The 19,751-nt window shown below is 35.8% G+C and overlaps 1 protein-coding gene, 1 long non-coding RNA gene and 1 pseudogene across 2 annotated transcripts; 2 read left to right on the top strand and 1 right to left on the bottom strand.

Annotated features, from left to right (window-relative positions):
- Positions 1 to 1,217: 1,217 nt before the first annotated feature.
- Positions 1,218 to 1,933, top strand: LOC125370879. The gene is made up of 2 exons (XR_007217071.1): positions 1,218 to 1,461; positions 1,557 to 1,933. It is a non-coding gene; the product is annotated as an uncharacterized LOC125370879 (long non-coding RNA).
- Positions 1,934 to 8,446: 6,513 nt separating this feature from the next.
- LOC125370955 lies at positions 8,447 to 11,304 on the top strand. The gene is made up of 3 exons (XM_048378419.1): positions 8,447 to 8,667; positions 8,849 to 9,033; positions 11,000 to 11,304. Exons 1-3 carry the CDS (start codon positions 8,447 to 8,449, stop codon positions 11,302 to 11,304), a joined length of 711 nt encoding a protein of 236 aa, XP_048234376.1.
- A 5,180-nt stretch (positions 11,305 to 16,484) lies between these two features.
- LOC107261357 lies at positions 16,485 to 17,270 on the bottom strand (annotated as a pseudogene).
- Between the last annotated feature and the right edge of the window lie 2,481 nt (positions 17,271 to 19,751).

The raw sequence follows: 19,751 nt of genomic DNA, 5'->3' as shown, positions 1-19,751 counted from the left end.
CATTCCCATATCCACTTCTAATCCTACAAACCCTAACTCTATCTTCAATTAAACACCCAACGAAATTGAATTAAATAAATTGAAACCTTGCCCATTTAAACTTGACAGATGAAGGCGAAGAAAGAAAGATATGGTGTTTTCATAATCTTCATATGGTCTACCTGCAAGAAGAAGGAACAAAAGTAAACTCGTAAAAGGTTCAAGAAACTATGAGTTGAAATGAAAGAGATGTTAGACTGCATGAACGGATCTTAAGCTTAGTAGAAGGTTCTATGTGTGCTCAACTACGTATTTGATTATGTTAGTTTTATATGTGTTTGAAGTGTTGTAAGTATGATTTAGGGTTACTGAATTTTAGATTTATTGCTATTCAGATTATTTTGTGATTTGTTTTAGTTTTTCTTTCTAGCTAAAGTGAAAACATTGTCATTCAAGTGGCTCCTAGATTATTATTTCATCCATTAACGGTAAAAGTAGATCACTTTCAAAAGATTAGGCTCATATTTGAGATAAAAACTTATTAGGGTTACTGAATTTAAGTTTATTGCTATTAGGTTATTTTGTAATTTGTTTTAGTTTTTCTTTTCAGCTAAAGTGAAAATATTGTCATTCAAGTGGGCTCCAAATTATCACTTCATCCATTGACGGCAAAAGTAGATCACTTTCAAAAGATTGAGCTCATATTTAAGATAAAAACTTATTAAGGTTACTGAATTTTAAGTTTATTGTTATTTAGGTTATTTTGTGATTTGTTTTAGTTTTTCTTTTTAGCTAAAGTGAAAACTAAGTGGGTCCCAAATTACCATTTCATTCGTTGACGTTAAAAGTAGATCAGCTTTAAAAAATTGGGCTCATATTTGAGATAATAATTTATTAGAGTCCATTTATATGGGTTGTACAAGGTAATTTTTAAGTTTATATTTGGCACTTTGGCCAATTAAACTCCCAATTTGATATTATTTTCTTTTTATATTATTTTCTTTAAGACGAACTCAAAAATCAGCTACTGACCTAAGGGCAGCTTGAATGATATTAGTGTACAAAGTTCAATGACATATATTGACAAAAGAGATATGATCTTTACGTAATAAAAATTTCGTTTGGCAAAGGATAAAAATCTGAAATAGGGGGAATACATAACAGCTAGCAAGTACGTGTGGCCCTTATAAGCATACAAACAAACTAGTTGAAGCTGAAGCAAAGCAAACCAACTATGGCAAAGCCCTCTTTTCCTATAAATAAGGAGGAGACGAGGAGAGTAGAGAGTGGGCATTTAGGGCATTTTCCATTTCTAATATCCTAATTTTCATAGAGAAATAGAAGAAAGAAGGAGATGGAACAGAAAAAGAAACTCTAAAATGACCCTTCAAGACATATGGAGCTCCCTTGCTATAGTCCAAATGTCCAATTTTACTTCTCTTGAGATATTTTTTTCCATTCTGATAAAGTAAAAAATGAAAGGTACCTTTTTTTTACCCTTTTCTTCTTTTACATAGTTTTACTGAGTCAACTGTGAGCAGTTTGTGATAGTAATTGGCCTCTTTATCTTCCTCAAGAACACTATCTGGATGATCTTGAAGATTTCTCTGTCGTCTACATCTCTTCCCACAGGTGGGTTAAGAAGGATCAAGAAAAGAAGATAGCAATTCATTTGGTCTACATGCCAGATCATGAACCATATCAGCACGCAGCACTGTTGTTTAATAATTGTATCCAGTTTAGTTTTTTTCTTGTGTTGAAGAAGACATTCCAATCAATTGTTTGGAGGTTGTAACTCATAAATTCTGCCTTAGATTATGACTTCTATAATTTTCAGAAATTTTATTTATGTATTTTTATGTTTTATGTTTCATTGTCATGTGTTGTACATTTTGTGATAGGAGATACTTCCTCTATCCCGAATTGATAATTTAGAAAATTAGATTTTTCTTAATTGATATCATTAATTTGTACCATTTTCTTCTTAAAACACCATTCTTATACTTTTATCAAGTGAGTTCATCATATAAATCATTTATATTAACTGAGATTCAAATAAAATAATTTGTTGCTGTAGTATTTTAAATATATAAAAAGATTATATATTTATAGCAAAAAAATAAAAATTTAATTATATGTGATGATATTTTTATAAATTTAAAAAGTTTATATGTATGTATTGAAATATTTTATTATTTTTATTTTTATCAATACAATATATAAATACGCTAAGATAAGTTTAGGATATGACTAGAATGCTTTAGGATAATTGTTATATCTTGGACCCAAGTTCAACTAGCATTATAGACCTAGGACTAAGAATATGTGCAGTCCGCTATTTAAACGAAATACAGTCTCAATGTACGATTTTAATAGCCAACTAAAGCGAAAAAAATCGTGAGCTGAGGTCACGAATTTTTACTCCAACAAAATCTATTTTTAAAAAAAAAACACGATCACTACTATACTACTACTAAAAATTAAGTTTTTTTTTATAGAGCCTGTTTGGTTCAGCTGATGAATGTAACTGGTAGCTGGTGGCTGATAGTTGGTAGCTGATGGTTGATATATTAAACCGTTTGGTAGAATTTTATTAGCGGTTGCTGTTAGTATGTTAAATGAACATTGAATGTATTAATTTATCTTTAAATATATTTTTATTATATTATATTATACTTAATGATACAAATTAATAAAAATAATTTATGATAATTAAAAATATTATAATTAATTTTCTGTAGCTCATTTATTTTTATTATTAAAAATATTTATAAAAGTTATTTTAAAAATAGAGATTTAAATTTAAATTCTACTAATAAAAAATTTATTATTTTAAAGACCATAATTTTAAATATTATAACTATTAAGAATAATTATTTATTTTAAAATATAAAAATTTAATTAAATGAGATCAATTTAGAGTAAGTTACTATTAATAAGTTTTAATGAAGATATTAGTGTCTAAATAAATAAATAGAATCAAATCAGCTATCAGCTGATAAAAAAAAAGCTCTAAAATAAAACTGATACAATCAGCTGCTGCTGATAGCTAATTTACTCACAATCAGCTGCTATAAGAAGCAGTGAATGAAGCTCGACTCCAATCTGTCTTGATAAGTCCACCTTGTAGCCCACTCATCAGTGATGAGCATAGTTTTACACATATTTGCTTGCATATTATTGCGTATGTTCTTAGCAATTATTGTGCTTTTATTCCCAGATCACCCGTGTTTTATGTTCTTTTGCATTTCAGGAACATTTATATGACCATCATCGGTGTTTAAGCAATTATAGATCAATACGTGCGGAAACAGACGAGAATTCATCAAGATCGGACAAGAGCCCGCATTGCACACATTGAGCACGGCCTGAGTCAAGGCCGTGCTGACCATCACGGCCTAGACTCTGGCCGTGACCAACCATCAAAACTTGGTCTTCAAAACAATAGTTTGGGCACGGTTTCAGATAGCCACCACGGCCTCCAAAGACGGCTTCGTGGTGGCCGTGACGGGGAGCAACACGGTCATGGTGAAACCCTAGTTGGTGAGATCCACAGGACGCCGGCCTTGACCACGGCCGTGTTGAATTAAATATATAAGAAAAAATGAATTTTTCTGAGAAAAAAAGAGAGAAAGGGAAGAAGTGACATTGAGCCCTAGTTGCTGGTTCGGTTTCTGCACAATACTGAGTGCGAGAGAGAGTTGTAGTGAGTAAGAATTCCGGAATCGTAAGAATCCCGGAATCGTAAGATTCCGAGTACAAAACAGTAGTGGAGCAATTCAAGAGGCAGTTTGGGAGATTAATCAAAGTGTAGATCCAGATTTGGAGCTGTTCATCCAATTCGAGAGAAAAGGGTGTACATGTTTTATTTTCATTATTCTTTCATTGTAATTGATTTCCTAGATTGTTTTAAACATGAACATGTTTAGCTAGACAGATTTAATCCATTGGGATTTCTTTACTATGTTGGCTTGATATTATATTGTTGGATTGTTTGAGTTGGTTTTGTATTCTTCTTGTTTTCAGTATTAATAAGATTATGCATTATTCATGAGACGTTGTGAATTGTGATGTTTAGATTACTTTATGAGATTGAGAAATCCGTTTGGCAATTGAAATTTTGAATAACAAGAACTGGTTAATAATCGCTTAGAGATAAGGATAATTAACTAGCCGGATTAAGAATTAACAAAGCTTAATAGAGGCGGATTAAAGCTTAATGCTAATTTAAGAATCAATCGTTAGGAAGAGATTCCAACTTTAGGTTATTAGGTTTAGGAATTCGGTTATCTCGAGAGAGAAACCGAATTCGGTTAAGAATTCGTCCACGGGTAGCATAATTAGACTCACCGATCCTTTATCTTTTGTTCGGTTGCCAACTAGTTTAGATTCCCTTTGGGTTTGTCTTCTTGTCTTGATTATTTCATTTATCAATTACTCCTGCATCTCCCTTAGGACCTAGCTTGTAGTTAATAGTTAGTTTAGAATTTATTCATCATCCATTTTAGGTTAATATAACAAAGAACAAAGGAGTAACTCTGGGCTTTCGCTTTCCCGAGGAATACGACCTTGATACTCGCCATTAGTGCTAGGACCGCATCGATAGGTACACCCTTAGATTGTAGCTAACACGAGTAGCAACCATCAAGTTTTTGGCGCCGTTGCCGGGGAATGTTTGAAAACTAGAGTGAAATTTGCTATTTGTTAATTTAGCCATTTTTTTTTCTTTCTTATTATTTTATGATTTTTATTTTTATTTGTTTAATTATTTTATTTTTATACATATTTATTTAGTTTAAGTTTATGATTCATATAGTGAATGATAAGGAGGTTCAATGCTAAATTTAAACTCTTTGTAAGATACATTGGAAAATGGGATTAGGAACCAAGAGAGTGCTAAAAATTGGGATGCCCGTGCATCTTTAGATGCTCGAGTGGAATCGTTTTGCGGGGCTACCGATCAACTCTCTTCTCCTATCCTTTCATCTCAAGTCTTTTGTGAATTTTGTTGTGGTTTACATGTGTGTAATGATTGTCCATTGTATAGTGATGTTGCTCATTGTTCTTATAACTGTGAACAGGTGAATTATACGGGAAGTTGGCCAAATGACTCGTATGGAAGCACCTACAATCAAGAGTAGAGCACTCATTCACCCTTTGGATGGAGCTTAGATGGCCAAGAACCACTAGGAATTTAACAACTACATCAGCAGCCTAATGTTGCACCTTCAACTCAAGATGAAGAGTTAGTGTCGGAGGAGCTGATGATGAGGTTCATTACAAGTCTTGATGACAGATTCCAACAAACAGAGAGGATACTTGAAGATCAACAAACCTCGATTAAGAACATAGAGCATCAAGCAGGCTTGATCTTTCAGTTACTAGCGGCAGAGCAATTGGAAACTCCATCAAACGCTACTGAATCCGAGGAGCATTTGAGCGCAATCACTTTGCGTTCAGGTGAGAATTTTTCTGGTTTATCTACTATGTTTGATGATGATGCTTCTGTGCAGGACGATCTGATATGGACATGGCCAAGCTTAAAGATGAACTTGATGGAGAGGACAACAAGAAAACCAAAGATAAAGCTAAGGATCCATTGAGCATGCTACAAGGCCCAATTACAAGGTCAAGGTCCAAGAAGCTACAAGAAGCCTTAATTGGCTATATGCAAGATCGGGCTAGTCAAGGAAGCCCAATTGGTCATGCTAGGATAGGCCCAAGTAAAGACACATCTGAATGGGCTTTATTTAATGTTTTGCAAGTCCAAATACATGAAGACTAATGTGGGCTAATATTTGGACTGAAATCTCTTCTTTAAGTTCAGAACAATGTTATTGCCTATTTTTCTTATGTGGCAGCTAGGGTTAATAGTTCTACTAGGGTTTATTATGTTAGGTGGCTATAAAAACGCCCCTTAAGTTGTGTTTTGGAGAAATTCAAATTTTGATAAAGTTATAGTAGTTGTTTCCTTTGCATATTTGCTTGAATTCTTGAATTCTTGTTGAATGCATAAACCACTTATCAAGGAATTGATCTATCCTTGTGGCGTGTTAAGGGTTAGGGTTTAAAGAACTTAGTTTTCTTTAGGTTCTGATCTTGATCAACCATACCTTGCAATCTGATTTAAGCGGTTCTTGGGTTTTGAAACTCAATTTGTTCTTGGGTTTCTAAGATAGTAATTCACGGGTTCATAATCATTAGGGTTCGTGGTTCTAATCCTTGGAGGTTCTTAACATTTGGTATCGAGCTTTGGCTCTTAAATCAGTTATTTATCCCTTTTCTTTAAGTTATTGTTTGTTTTCCTTGAGTTCTTGATATTGTTCTTGAAGTATTCTTGGTATTCTTGAGATCTACATTATTTAGTTCTTGATTCTTGTAGTTTTGATTCTGATTCAAAAAAAAAAAACGAAACAAGAAAAGAAAAATATCGGATCCGAATTAGCAAAAAAAAAAACAAAAAAAAGTAATAGGTCTGATTGGTTTGATTGTCTTTGTTAGTGGAAGAAACGTATTTGGTATTGAAATCATTGTTCTTGGGGTGATTACATAGATATTAGGGTTGTTAAAAGGTTTAGGGAGATTTTCACAATCCTACATAAATAAGGATTTGGTGGTCATTTGGGAAGATTCAAAGGGACATTAAATTCCAATGACTGAGCCCTATACATACCATCTTATTTGAATTGATTCAGCTCTAAATTCGTTTTTGTCCTTCATTTATTCTCCTCTTTGTGTGTCTTTTGAGTTTGGGCAGATTTGACACATTTAAAGCATAAAGAGGTAACCTTCTTTCTTGATCAACCTTCTTTGTGATTTTTGCTTCCTAAATCCGTTCCTTCTTTTCCTATTTCCGTCGAATCGCATCTTTCTTGTTTCTTACATCTAGATTGTTTCTTCATATGTCATTTGCATCCGTTTGAAGTTTTCGCTTGTTTGCAGTCCTAATTTTATTGAAAGCGTGACTAATTGTTTAATTTTCTTGACTTTTACGTTTTTGCCTCAACTAAGCTTTTTAGATCATAATTCTTGGTGCATTACAAGCATAGTGAAATAACTTGATGTGTGGTTATTGATTCACATAAGAATCCTTGAAAACAAGGCCGAGTGGTGTGAGTTTTCAGCCTTGTGTGATCATTCTTGATTGTGCGAAACACGAGTGACCATCCCCATTAATTGAGAGTAAACACGTGAGGGAGTGTTGGTGAGGTCCTTAATTTCCTTCGATTTATTTTTTTATTGCATACTAACTCTTATTGCAGCATGTCAAGTGGTTCTAGTGGAGGTAATAATGTGCCAACTACCCAAGCATACCCACAAAGACAAATGCATAAAAATGAGAGGGTGCAACGAAGCATAAGAAATATGAATGAGCAAATGGAGAGGTTGCAACTTGACATGGCAGCCCAACGAAGGGAAATGGCAACCAATCAACAAGCCATTATGGACCAAATTAATGCACTTGCCCGAGGTCTGGGAAATAGGCTTGATGAAGGGGGGAATGTGCAAGGTAATCATGGGCAGCCAATTGGGGTGAATGAGGATGACTTTGATGAGGGTTTTGAGGAGTATGATAATGCAGCCTATGGTGGGGTTGGTAGAGGCATGGGTAGAGGAGCTAGGAGATACCAAAATCTTGGTAGAGGTAGAGGACACTTTGGTGGTGAGTTTGGTGGTTATGGGAACTATGATGATGTTGATAGGAACTTAGGTAGTATCAAACTTAGTATTCCTACCTTCTTGGGAAAAACTGATCCGGAGGCATATTTGGAGTGGGAAAAGCGAGTTGACCTTATCTTTGATTGCCATAACTTTCGGGGAGGAGAAAAAGGTGAAATTGGTGGTTACCCAATTTAGTGACTATGCTATAGTTTGGTGGGATCAGTTGGTGGTTAGTAGGAGGAGGAATATGGAAGAGCCTATTGGTAGTTGGATTGCACTCAAAACTATCATGAGAAGGCGTTTTGTACCCAGACATTACCATAGGGAGTTACATCAAAGACTCCAATCTTTGAGGCAAGGTACAAGGAGTGTTGAGGATTTTTATAAGGAGATGGAAATGCTCATGACTAGGGCTGATTTGGATGAGGATAGAGAAGCTACCATGGCACGATTCATTGGTGGGCTTAATAAGGAGATTGCTGATAGGGTAGAGTTGCAACATTATGTAGAGCTTGAGGAGTTAGTTCACCTTGCAATTAAGGTGGAAAAGCAACTAAAACCTAGAGGGACAGTAAGGTTTGAATATAAGGGCACTTCGGAGTGGGAGGCCACATTGGTCTAATTCTTGGAAAGGAGGTAAGAAAGGTGATGATAAGGTTATTCCCAATGACAACAAGGGAAAAGCATTTCAGGCAATAAAGACACATCTAAACCCGAAATTAACAAAGAAAAGAATAGAGACATCAAGTGTTTCAAATGCTTGGGGCGTGGCCATATTGCTTCACAATGTCCAAACAAGCGGGCAATGGTGGCTAGAGACCATGGGGAGATTGAAACAGCAAGTGAAGAGAGTGATAATGATGATGAGATACCACAATTGGAAGACGGCAGCGATGATTGCATTGAGGGTCCTATGAGAGGTGAGCTCTTGGTGGCTAGGGCGACACTAAGTGTTCAAATGAAGGAAGATGATACCTTGGAGCAAAGAAAGAGACAACATTTTCCACACAAGATGCCATGTACAAGGTAAGACTTGTCTTGTTATTATTGATGGTGGTAGTTGTACAAATGTTGCTAGCACTTTAATGGTTGAAAAATTGGGTTTAAATCTAATTCCACATCCTAGACCTTATAAATTGTTATGGTTAAATAATTGTGGTGAGATCAAAGTGAATAAGCAAGTTGTTGTACCTTTCACAATTGGTAGATATTCGGATGAGGCGCTATGTGATGTAGTGCCAATGCATGTCGGCCATATCTTGTTAGGTAGGCCATGGGAATTTGATACGAGGGTCTTCCATGATGGCTTTCTAAATAGGTACTCATTTGTGAAGGATGGGAGAAAAGTTACTTTGACACCTCTTTCTCCTAAGGAAGTGTATAATGACCAATGTAAGTTGGAAAGAGAGAGGCGTGAGGCTGAAAATAACAAAAGGAACATGAAAACCCAAAGGGTGAGATTCGACCAAAAGAGAAAACAAAGGCAAAGGGTAGTTTTTGGCTAGGGAAAGTGAAGTTAGGCATGCATTTCATTCAAGTCGGATGTTATTTGTTGTTACTTATAAAGATGTATATTTGAACACTCACTGAACTTGATCTTTCCTTGCCGAGTGTGTTTGCTAATCTTTTGCGGGAATTTGCTGATGTCTTTCCAGGAAATGCCAAGTGGATTACCTCCTCAAAGAGGGATAGAACATCAAATAGACTTCATACCGGGCTTCCATACCAAATAGACCAGCCTATAGAAGTAATCCGGAGGAGACAAAGGAGCTTCAAAGGCAAGTGGAAGAACTGATGTCAAAGGGGTATGTGCGTGAGAGCTTAAGTCCTTGTGCGGTTCCAGTGATTTTGGTTCCAAAGAAGGATGGCACATGGAGAATGTGTGTGGGCCGTGCAATCAATAAAATAACAGTAAAGTATCGTCATCCCATTCCTAGGTTAGATGATATGCTTGATGAGTTGCATGGTGCATGTTTGTTTACTAAGATTGATTTGCGTTCAGTTATTATCAAATTTGCATGAAAACCGGTGATGAGTGGAAAACGGCTTTTAAGACTAAATATGGTCTATATGAGTGGTTAGTTATGCCGTTTGGGCTTACAAATGCACCTAGTACTTTTATGAGGTTGATGAACCATGTCTTGCATGAGTGTCTTGGTAAATTTGTGGTTGTGTATTTTGATGATATCTTAGTTTATTCCAAGTCCATTGATGATCATGTCATGCATGTGCGTAGGGTTCTAAACATTCTTAGGGTAGAAAAATTATATGCCAATTTGAAAAAGTGTGCTTTTTGCATGGATAAAGTTAATTTCCTTGGTTTTGTTATTAGTTCAAAGGGGCTCGAGGTTGATGTGGAGAAAGTGAAAGCAATTAGGGAGTGGCCAACACCTAAAAACATTAGCCAAGTTAGGAGTTTTCATGGCTTGGCTAGTTTCTATAGGAGGTTCATTAAGGACTTTAGTAGTATAGCTGCACCTTTGAATGAAATTGTCAAGAAAAATGTTGGGTTTACTTGGGGTGATGCACAAGAACATGCTTTTAATATGCTTAAAGATAAGTTGTGTACGCTCCTTTGTTGGTTTTACCTAACTTTGACAAAACCTTTGAGATTGCGTGTGATGCTAGTGGCATTGGGATTGGGGCTGTTTTGATGCAAGAAGGCGGACCTATATGCTATTTTAGTGAAAAACTAAATGGAGCAGCCCTTCAAAGACCCAACCTATGATAAAGAACTCTATGCTTTGGTTCGGGCCTTGCAAACATGGCAACACTATTTATGGCCCAAAGAATTTGTCATCCACACGGATCATGAGAGTTTGAAGCATCTCAAGGGCAAGACAAACTGAACCGAAGACATGCTAAGTGGATGGAGTTCATTGAGACATTCCCATATGTGATCAAATACAAGAAAGGTAAGGAGAATGTGGTTGCCGATGCACTATCTCGAAGGTATGCTTTACTTACTACTCTTGATTCTAAATTCGCCGGGCTTCCGAGTTCATAAAAGAGTTGTATGTGAGTGATAATGATTTCAGCCGGCATGTTTACAACTTGTGCTAATGGGGGCTGTTTCACTGATTTTTATGTGTTTGAGGGATTTCTTTCAAGAAAAATCGCCTTTGTATTCCTAATTGTTCTTTCGTATTGGTTAGGGAAGCACATGGGGGCGGTTTAATGGGTCATTTTGGGGTGCAAAAGACTTATGATATTCTGATTGAGCATTTTTATTGGCCATGCATGAAACGTGATGTGCATAAAATTTGTGGTCAATGCATTGTGTGTTTGAAAGCTAAGTCCAAACTGCAACCCCATGGGTTATATACACCTTTACCTATTCCCGATGTTCCTTGGACAGATTTGTCTATGGACTTTGTGCTTGGTTTGCCGAGATCTAGGAAAGGTAGAGATAGTATATTTGTTGTTGTGGATAGGTTTAGTAAAATGGCTCACTTTATCCCTTGCCATAAAAGTGATGATGTCATCCATATTGCTGATTTGTTTCTAAGAGAAGTTGTGCGTTTGCATGGAGTACCTAAGACCATTGTTAGTGATAGAGATGTTAAATTTCTAAGTCACTTTTGGCGTGTGTTATGGGGTAAGTTAGGAACTAAATTGCTTTATTCTACTACTTGCCATCCACAGACAGGATGGACAAACTGAAGTTGTGAATAGGACTTTGATTCAATTGCTTCGTGCTTTGATTTCTAGGAATTTAAAATCTTGGGAGGATCTGTTGCCATATGTTGAATTTGCATATAATAGAGCTGTTCATAGCACTACACACACTTCACCATTTGAAATTGTATATGGTTTTAATCCTTTAACTCCTATTGATTTGATTCCTTTGCCTCTTAACAAGCTTGTTAGTGTTGAAGGTTCTTCAAGGCGATTTGGTTAAAAAGCTACACAAACAAGTTAAAGAGAGAATTGAGAAGCAAAATGCAAAAGTGGCCGAGAGGGTTAATAAAGGACGAATTCCAATGGTATTCCAACCCTGGAGATTGGGTTTGGGTGCATTTCGCAAAGAAAGGTTCCCAAATCAAAGAAAGTCTAAACTAAGTCCGAGGGGTGATGGTCCATTTCAAGTCCTTGAGAGGATCAATGACAATGCCTACAAGATTGATTTGAAAGGTGAGTATAATGTGAGTGGTACATTTAATGTAGCTGATTTGAGTCCTTTTGATGTAGGTGATGAACTTGATTCGAGGACGAATCATCCTAAAGAAGGAGGGAATGATATGGACATGGCCAAGCTTAAAGATGAACTTGATGGAGAGGACAACAAGAAAACCAAAGATAAAGCTAAGGATTCATTGAGCATACTACAAGGCCCAATTACAAGGTCAAGGTCCAAGAAGCTACAAGAAGCCTTAATTGGCTATATGCAAGATCGGGCTAGTCAAGGAAGCCCAATTGGTCATGCTAGGATAGGCCCAAGTAAAGACACATCTGAATGGGCTTTATTTAATGTTTTGCAAGTCCAAATACATGAAGACTAATGTGGGCTAATATTTGGACTGAAATCTCTTCTTTAAGTTCAGAACAATGTTATTGCCTATTTTTCTTATGTGGCAGCTAGGGTTAATAGTTCTACTAGGGTTTATTATGTTAGGTGGCTATAAAAACGCCCCTTAAGTTGTGTTTTGGAGAAATTCGAATTTTGATAAAGTTATAGTAGTTGTTTCCTTTGCATATTTGCTTGAATTCTTGAATTCTTGTTGAATGCATAAACCACTTATCAAGGAATTGATCTATCCCTGTAGCGTGTTAAGGGTTAGGGTTTAAAGAACTTAGTTTTCTTTAGGTTCTGATCTTGATCAACCATACCTTGCAATCTGATTTAAGCGGTTCTTGGGTTTTGAAACTCAATTTGTTCTTGGGTTTCTAAGATAGTAATTCACGGGTTCATAATCATTAGGGTTTGTGGTTCTAATCCTTGGAGGTTCTTAACACGATCTCTTGAACATGGAGATGGAACCAGAAAAGGAAGAGGCGAACATAATTCCTCTGAAAGACTATCAACAGGAATGTACAGTTGACGATGCTGAGTTGCAGTTAGAGGAATTGTTGGTAGATTTTCCACAAGTCCCTTCGATGATGGAAGATGAGCATGAGTTATCCAATAAAGAAGTCTTGGAGGAGCTCGAGTTTCTTCTAGCAAGAGAACCAAGCCAGGGACTGAAGAAAACCATCAACACTCCTGAAGAAATTGCCCAACCGTCGATCCTTCCAATTGTTGAAACTCTAGCTTTCAAATTGGAAGAGCCCCTAGAGCATCATGACTACGTGCAATTATACGAGGAGCGAGTTTTGCCCATCATCGCGTACTTGCTTAACTCACGGGAAGAGGAAGTTGACGATTATCCCTCTAAGCGGATATTTGAAGCCATTTGCTTGGAAGAAGGATGGATGGTCGTCGATCACGCCCATTTACCTTTCACCATGAGTCCAGCTAAGAAGACTCATCATATCAAAAAGAAGCGCTTTTGGGAGGCACCCCAATTTTTATCTTTAATTTCTAATTTTTTTTAACCTTTTTGTTTTTTGAAACATTTCATTAGTTTTAGTTTTCATATTTTCAGTTTCGATTTTATTTCTTTATTTTATTATTTTCAGATTCTACCGAGGAGGCACTGAATTTCCACAACATCAGCCTCGATGGATGATCAGGGCAGTCCCCTAGATCTTTTTATTTTTCTGCATTTATTTACTTTATTTTTCATACATGTCATGCACTTGGATTGTATTGCCTTTGTTCTCTTAGTTGAGCATTCCATGCGGGGTATCCATAACATTTTACACTGAGGACAGTGTGTTCTTCAAGTGTGGGGTGCTTATGAGTAAACCTTAATCTCTCATATGGATTTTTAATATATCTGAAATTGCTATGGCTAGGTGTTGTGTATTTTTAGGGGATGTTAGGACACTGTGTTTTTATGCACTTGAGTATGCTATTTTTAAGCTAATTAATGACTTGATTTATAGAATTGTAGTTACTTTTCTTTGCCGTTCATTGTCCTTAGAAAACAATTTATGGTGTTTTACACATCAACCCTGCCGGGTTAAACCGGTGTTATTTAATTATTTTTTTTCGAATTGTCGAATTTTAACTTAGAACGTTGATAATATCATATGCATGTGTTTCTTAAGTAATGATTCAATTAATAATGTTGCGAACCAACTGCACCTAATACCACACCTGAAAGTGAGATTTTGAGCCAGTTGAGCATTCATTATACTTATGCTCTTTATATTTCTTGTTTGAGTGTGTATTGTACTTAAATTTGCTTCTAGAACTTGCTTTGTAATGCGTGTTGAAGTTACATGAATATTGTGAATACCATGAGATGATTTGGGCGATTTAGGATTCCCCACATTTGACCAAAAGCCTACCACCTTATGTTTCCATTAGTTAGCCAATTTTTGAGCCTTAACCTTTTCTTCATAATCTACACCTATACACTTCAATTATACCATTCTTTACATTTATCTTTCCTTTACCCTTATGCTGGAATTTCTTTCTGTGATATGTTCGACTTTATGTGGGATTAAAATGCTAGTTGCTATGTTGGTAAATTCACTAAATCTTTTTGATATTTTAAATGCTCCCGTTGATCCAATTTGTATTTGTTATTCTTTATGTTTATTCGAGTTGTATGCGGCGGTCGCTAATAAGCTGCTAGTTCATTTCTTTATTCAAAAAAAAAAAAAAAGAGAAAAAAAAGAAGAAGAAGAAGAAAAAAAAATATAATAAACAAATCTCTTTAATTATTTATCTTTTTATTGGATTTAGAGCATTTGCGAGCATTATTCTATGAAGTAGGGATTTTAGTGAATGATTCTTTTTGTGATCTTAGGCATTTAATCCTTTGAGCATATAATATTGTTTATCGCACGAATTCCAGCATTTTCATACTTCTGTCCAAATCTCCGTACCTTTACCCTAGCCCCATTACAACCTTGGTAAAGACCCTTTGATTTTGGTATTTACTTATTCACAGTAGTGAAGATATGATTTATAAGCAAGCTTATGGTGAGCGGGTCTTGTGCATTTGCTTTGAGGGATTTGTTATTTACCTAATATACACTTTGAGCGACTTGAGTGATCCCTGTGAGGCATTGGTTCATGATGTTGGTGTTGAGTTGTCATTTAAGTTACTCATGCATTAATATTATTTCCATTCTTTGTTAATGATTTGTAATTTGATTTATGATTGAGTATCCTTTGAGATGTGTTGAATACTCTGTTGTGGACTAGGGGCATAAACTGAAATGAATTGCTAACTCGTAGTTTTGTGGGTTGAGTTGTTAATTGCTTGAGGACAAGCAATAGCTTAAGTGTGGGGTAATTTGATGAGCATAGTTTTACACATATTTGCTTGCATATTATTGCGTATGTTCTTAGCAATTATTGTGCTTTTATTCCCAGATCACCCGTGTTTTATGTTCTTTTGCATTTCAGGAACATTTATAGGACCATCATCGGTGTTTAAGCAATTATAGATCAATACGTGCGGAAGCGGACGAGAATTCATCAAGATCGGACAAGAGCCCGCGTTGCACACATTGAGCACGGCCTGAGTCAAGGCCGTGCTGACCATCACGGCCTAGACTCTGGCCGTGACCAACCATTAAAACTTGGTCTTCAAAACAATAGTTTGGGCACGGTTTCCGTAGCCACCACGGCCTCCGACGGCCGTGGTGGCCGACGGGAGCAACACGGTCATGGTGAAACCCTAGTTGGTGAGATCCACGCCAAGACGGCATAGACTCGACGGCCTTGACCACGGCCGTCTTGAGTTAAATATATAAGAAAAAATGAATTTTCCGAGAAAAAAGAGAGAAAGGGAAGAAGTGACATTGAGCCCTAGTGGGCTGGTTCGGTTCGCACAATACCTTGAAAAGTCGAGAGAGAGTTGCAGTGAGTAAGAATCCCGAATCGTAAGATTCAGGAGTGCAAAAACAGTAGTGGAGCAATTCAAGAGGCAGTTTGGGAGATTAATCAAAGTGTAGATCCGGATTTGGAGCTTCATCCGATTCGAGAGAAAAGGGTGTACATGTTTTATTTTCATTATTCTTTCATTGTAATTGATTTCCTAGATTGTTTTAAACATGAACATGTTTAGCTAGATGATTTAATCCATTGGGATTTCTTTACTATGTTGGCTTGATATTATATTGTTGGATTGTTTGAGTTGGTTTTGTATTCTTCTTGTTTCGGTATTAATAAGATTATGCATTATTCATGAGACGTTGTGAATTGTGATGTTTAGATTGCTTTATGAGATTGAGAAATCCGTTTGGCAATTGGAATTTTGAATAACAAGAACTGGTTAATAATCGCTTAGAGATAAGGATAATTAACTAGCCGGATTAAGAATTAACAAAGCTTAATAGAGGCGGATTAAAGCTTAATGCTAATTTAAGAATCAATCGTTAGGAAGAGATTCCAATTTTAGGTTATTAGGTTTAGGAATTCGGTTATCTCGAGAGAGAAACCGAATTCGGTTAAGAATTCATCCACGGGTAGCATAATTAGACTCACCGATCCTTTATCTTTTGTTCGGTTGCCAACTAGTTTAGATTCCCTTTGGGTTTGTCTTCTTGTCTTGATTATTTCATTTATCAATTACTCCTGCATCTCCCTTAGGACTTAGCTTGTAGTTAATAGTTAGTTTAGAATTTATTCATCATCCATTTTAGGTTAATATAACAAAGAACAAATGAGTAACTCTGGGCTTTCGCTTTCCTGAGGAATACGACATTGATACTCGCCATTAGTGCTAGACTGCATCGATAGGTACACTGCGTTAGATTGTAGCTAACACGAGTAGCAACCATCAATCAGCATTCCATAGAATAGAGTAAATCCTCATTGGTTGATTCTTTGGGAATGGAACACCAATGCTCTCCATGTTCTTGAACTCTCTAATAGGAGTCCCATCAACAGAAAAGCTGAGACACAGGTTCAAAATAACTTCAATATACATTATATAAATATGCTAAATGAGACTACAAGATTTTGGAATAATGGGTTTGCTTTAGTTGCTTACATGATACGCTGAGGATTCCAAAGGATGGAATAGGTGTGGAAATCTGCAGTTGCGTCAAACCACAGATAAAATTGTTGCTCTCTGTTACCTTTGCCTTGGCTAAACACATTAGTGTGAAGAATGTAAGGAACACCACTCAGACTTCCCAAGAACTCAAAGTCTTATCTCATCCCACGTGGACCCTTTCGAGGATAACTGTAATTTCAAACATTTCATTAGTCAAATGAACACAAACTTCTAAACCAAAGCCATACAATAGCTGCATATATGAGGAGGAAGCTAAGAACTTACATAGTAGGCGTGATGTGCGAGAGTTGCCGGGACAAGCTTGAGCTGCATATCAATCTTTTCGAAAAGATACTTATTCTTCGACTGAAATCCAGAGCTAGAAGCTTTGTCAAGGTTGAGGGTAAGAAGCTGGCCATTGTTGAGTGTCTTAGCACGACCATCTCCCCAAGTGATATCAAAGTCTTGGTTGAAGTCACCAGCAAATGCACCAATTAATGAGCTAATTGTAAGAGAGATGATCAATGAGAGTGCTGAACCTCTTGTGCAAGCAAGAAAAGAAGCCATTGGGCTTGTTCTGTATTGAAGGAGAAGTTATTTTTCTTTATGTAGAAGTAAAGTGATGGATTGGCGGGGTTCTTAAGGTTTGTAATTATAAAACAATTGTTCCTTAGAGGGATAAGAAATGAAATAGGGAAAGAGAGTAATTACACAGGAAGGTTTCATGTCAGAAGCTATGGCCAGTTGGCTTTAGATTGTTGAAAAATGGATTTAATCAATGGCGAAGAACAGGATGCAACTATCAGACGCGGTTTGAGTTTAGATTTATAATGAAAACACACACACACAGAGAGAGAGAGAGAGAGAGGCCCTGCAGTAGGACCCGGCTTCCTTTCACCAAAAATGGAGGTTGGTGTGTGGGTCTTTTACTTTGCCACTTTCTTTGCTTCACTTAAACCCACCACTGTCGGTGATACTTTCAGTATGTTATGTTTAATTCTACCAATCTAACGTTTATGAATAAAATTATAAAGTAAATAAAAAAGTACTCCTGTAACATAGCGAAATTAAAAAAAAAAATCTATCCTATCTTATACAAGCTTACCATAAGGCTCTCTTAGTGATACAAAAATTGAAGCACCCAAAGAATACAAATTAAAATCATTTTAGATTAAGGTTCGATCCTCTCACTGAGGCCAAATAAACTTTTTTGGCCTTAATCCAAAATTTAATTTATTTTTCACTTAAATTCTTCTATTTACAGATATAGAGTACTTTATTAATGAATAAAAAGTAATTATTTTTTATATAATTATTTTAATTTCTTTTTTTTTTCTTTTTTTCGTTTTCTGTTTCTCCTTCATCACAAAAATTATTTTTTTCTTTTTCTAAATAAAAAAGAGTTTAATCTACTATGTTTAATTTAAAGAGTTAACTAAATTAATTTTACTCTAATTTCTCTCTCTCCCTCTCTCTCTAAATTACACAATTCCTATAACATGCATCTTGGATCACTTTGTGGTTTGGAGGCAAGTCATATTTGCGAGGATAAAACTTCCTGTTTTTCTTTATCTTTTTATTATGATAAAATAAACTATAGAAATAATATTGTATTAAAAATTATATATTAGTAATTTTTATATTTATAAAAATTAGTTTTTTATCCGTATATTGTACAACTATTGTAATACTCGAAATTTTTCTTTTAATAATAATGATAATAATAAAACTAATAATCTTAATTTTATTTAATTTTCTTTTAATTAATTGAATTGGGATGATGTAAAGTAGAATTTTAATGCTAGATAAAAATAAAGAAATTTATTTAACTATATCTAATTAGTTTGATTTTAAGAAATTAAATAAGTGAGTTTCATAAAGAATAAATTATATATATAGGTCACACTTAGATTTTCTCTAAATATATAAATTAAATATTATATTTGAAAGTTATAAAAGAAATAGTAAATAATATTTTTTATAAATGAATTTATTGGGAAATGGCAATTTTAATTAGTAAATGGTATTGGATTAAATTGAAAAATAGTCAACCAATGAATTATTTAAGTTAATTAAATGTTAGAATTAATTTGACAATTAATTATGAGATAAGGACTAAAAGTATAATTACATTAATATGGGGTTTAAATGAAAATTTTATGATTGGTATTTTTGTAATTTAATATGTCGGTAAGGGCATTTTAGTAATTTACTATTAAAAGCAAGGGTAAATAAGTAACTTATTATTTTAATAATTTTAATTTGACCCAAAATAAGTAGTTAGGAGCTTAATTGAAATACTAAAAAAAAGCTGGAGGGTTAAACAAGAATTTGCAGGGGGTAATAGTTAGTAATTAAAAAGATGAGGGACTAAATTGTTATTAAGTAAAAGTTGAGGGATCAACTTGCGATAGAAAGGAAAGAAAGAAGGAGATCGACGAAAAAGAAGAAGAGGAGGGAGAGGAAGGATGCTGCTGTCCGTGGCAGGTGGAGAAGGGGGCTCGTTCGAGGCGCGGTGGCGATGGCTGGTGGAAGAGCAGACGCCGACGAGTACAACAGCAACGACGGCGGCAGTGAACGGCAAAAAAAATATAGAAGAGGCAGCAGCTATTCGACGCCGTACATAGCAGCAATGGCAACTGAGTTGGGTGGCGATCAACTCATCTACGCATGGGCTTTCCGTTTGGGGGCAGCAGCAGCGTTGAAGGCGGTCGGAGAAAGAAAATCCGACGAGGTGAATAGTATAGTGGCAGTTGGGTTTTTCTTAATTTCTGGCGAGTTCCGGCAAGGTATGGTTGATCAGAGTTTATGAACTCCCCTCACTTCAAGCTTTTCAATGGCACTAATTTTGCAGCGATCGAACTCCGTTTGAAATCGATGGTCGATACTGTCCGTGAATTTTCCGGATGACAGGAGCTGGATCGGAGAATAGAGTGCTAGAATCATCGTCTGCGTGTTGTGTCGAGTCCGTAAGCACGCTCGGATCGTCAATCGGACTCCGGCGGCTGAAGGCGAGTCGACCGATTAGACCAACAAGGATGCTTATGT

The sequence above is a fragment of the Ricinus communis genome, chromosome 8 (assembly GCF_019578655.1).
Source record: "Ricinus communis isolate WT05 ecotype wild-type chromosome 8, ASM1957865v1, whole genome shotgun sequence".
In the NCBI taxonomy this organism is placed as follows: Eukaryota; Viridiplantae; Streptophyta; class Magnoliopsida; order Malpighiales; family Euphorbiaceae; genus Ricinus; species Ricinus communis.
This window is presented reverse-complemented; position numbering and strand designations above follow the sequence as displayed.

Coding starts and splice junctions, on each gene's coding strand:
- LOC125370955 (XM_048378419.1), top strand. CDS start 8,447: ATGGTGGCTAGAGACCATGGGGAGATTGAAACAGCAAGTGAAGAGAGT. Junction 8,668..8,848: donor CACAAGATGCCATGTACAAG/GTAAGACTTGTC, acceptor CACAATTGGTAG/ATATTCGGATGAGGCGCTAT. Junction 9,034..10,999: donor GGAAGTGTATAATGACCAAT/GTAAGTTGGAAA, acceptor TTCCTTGGACAG/ATTTGTCTATGGACTTTGTG.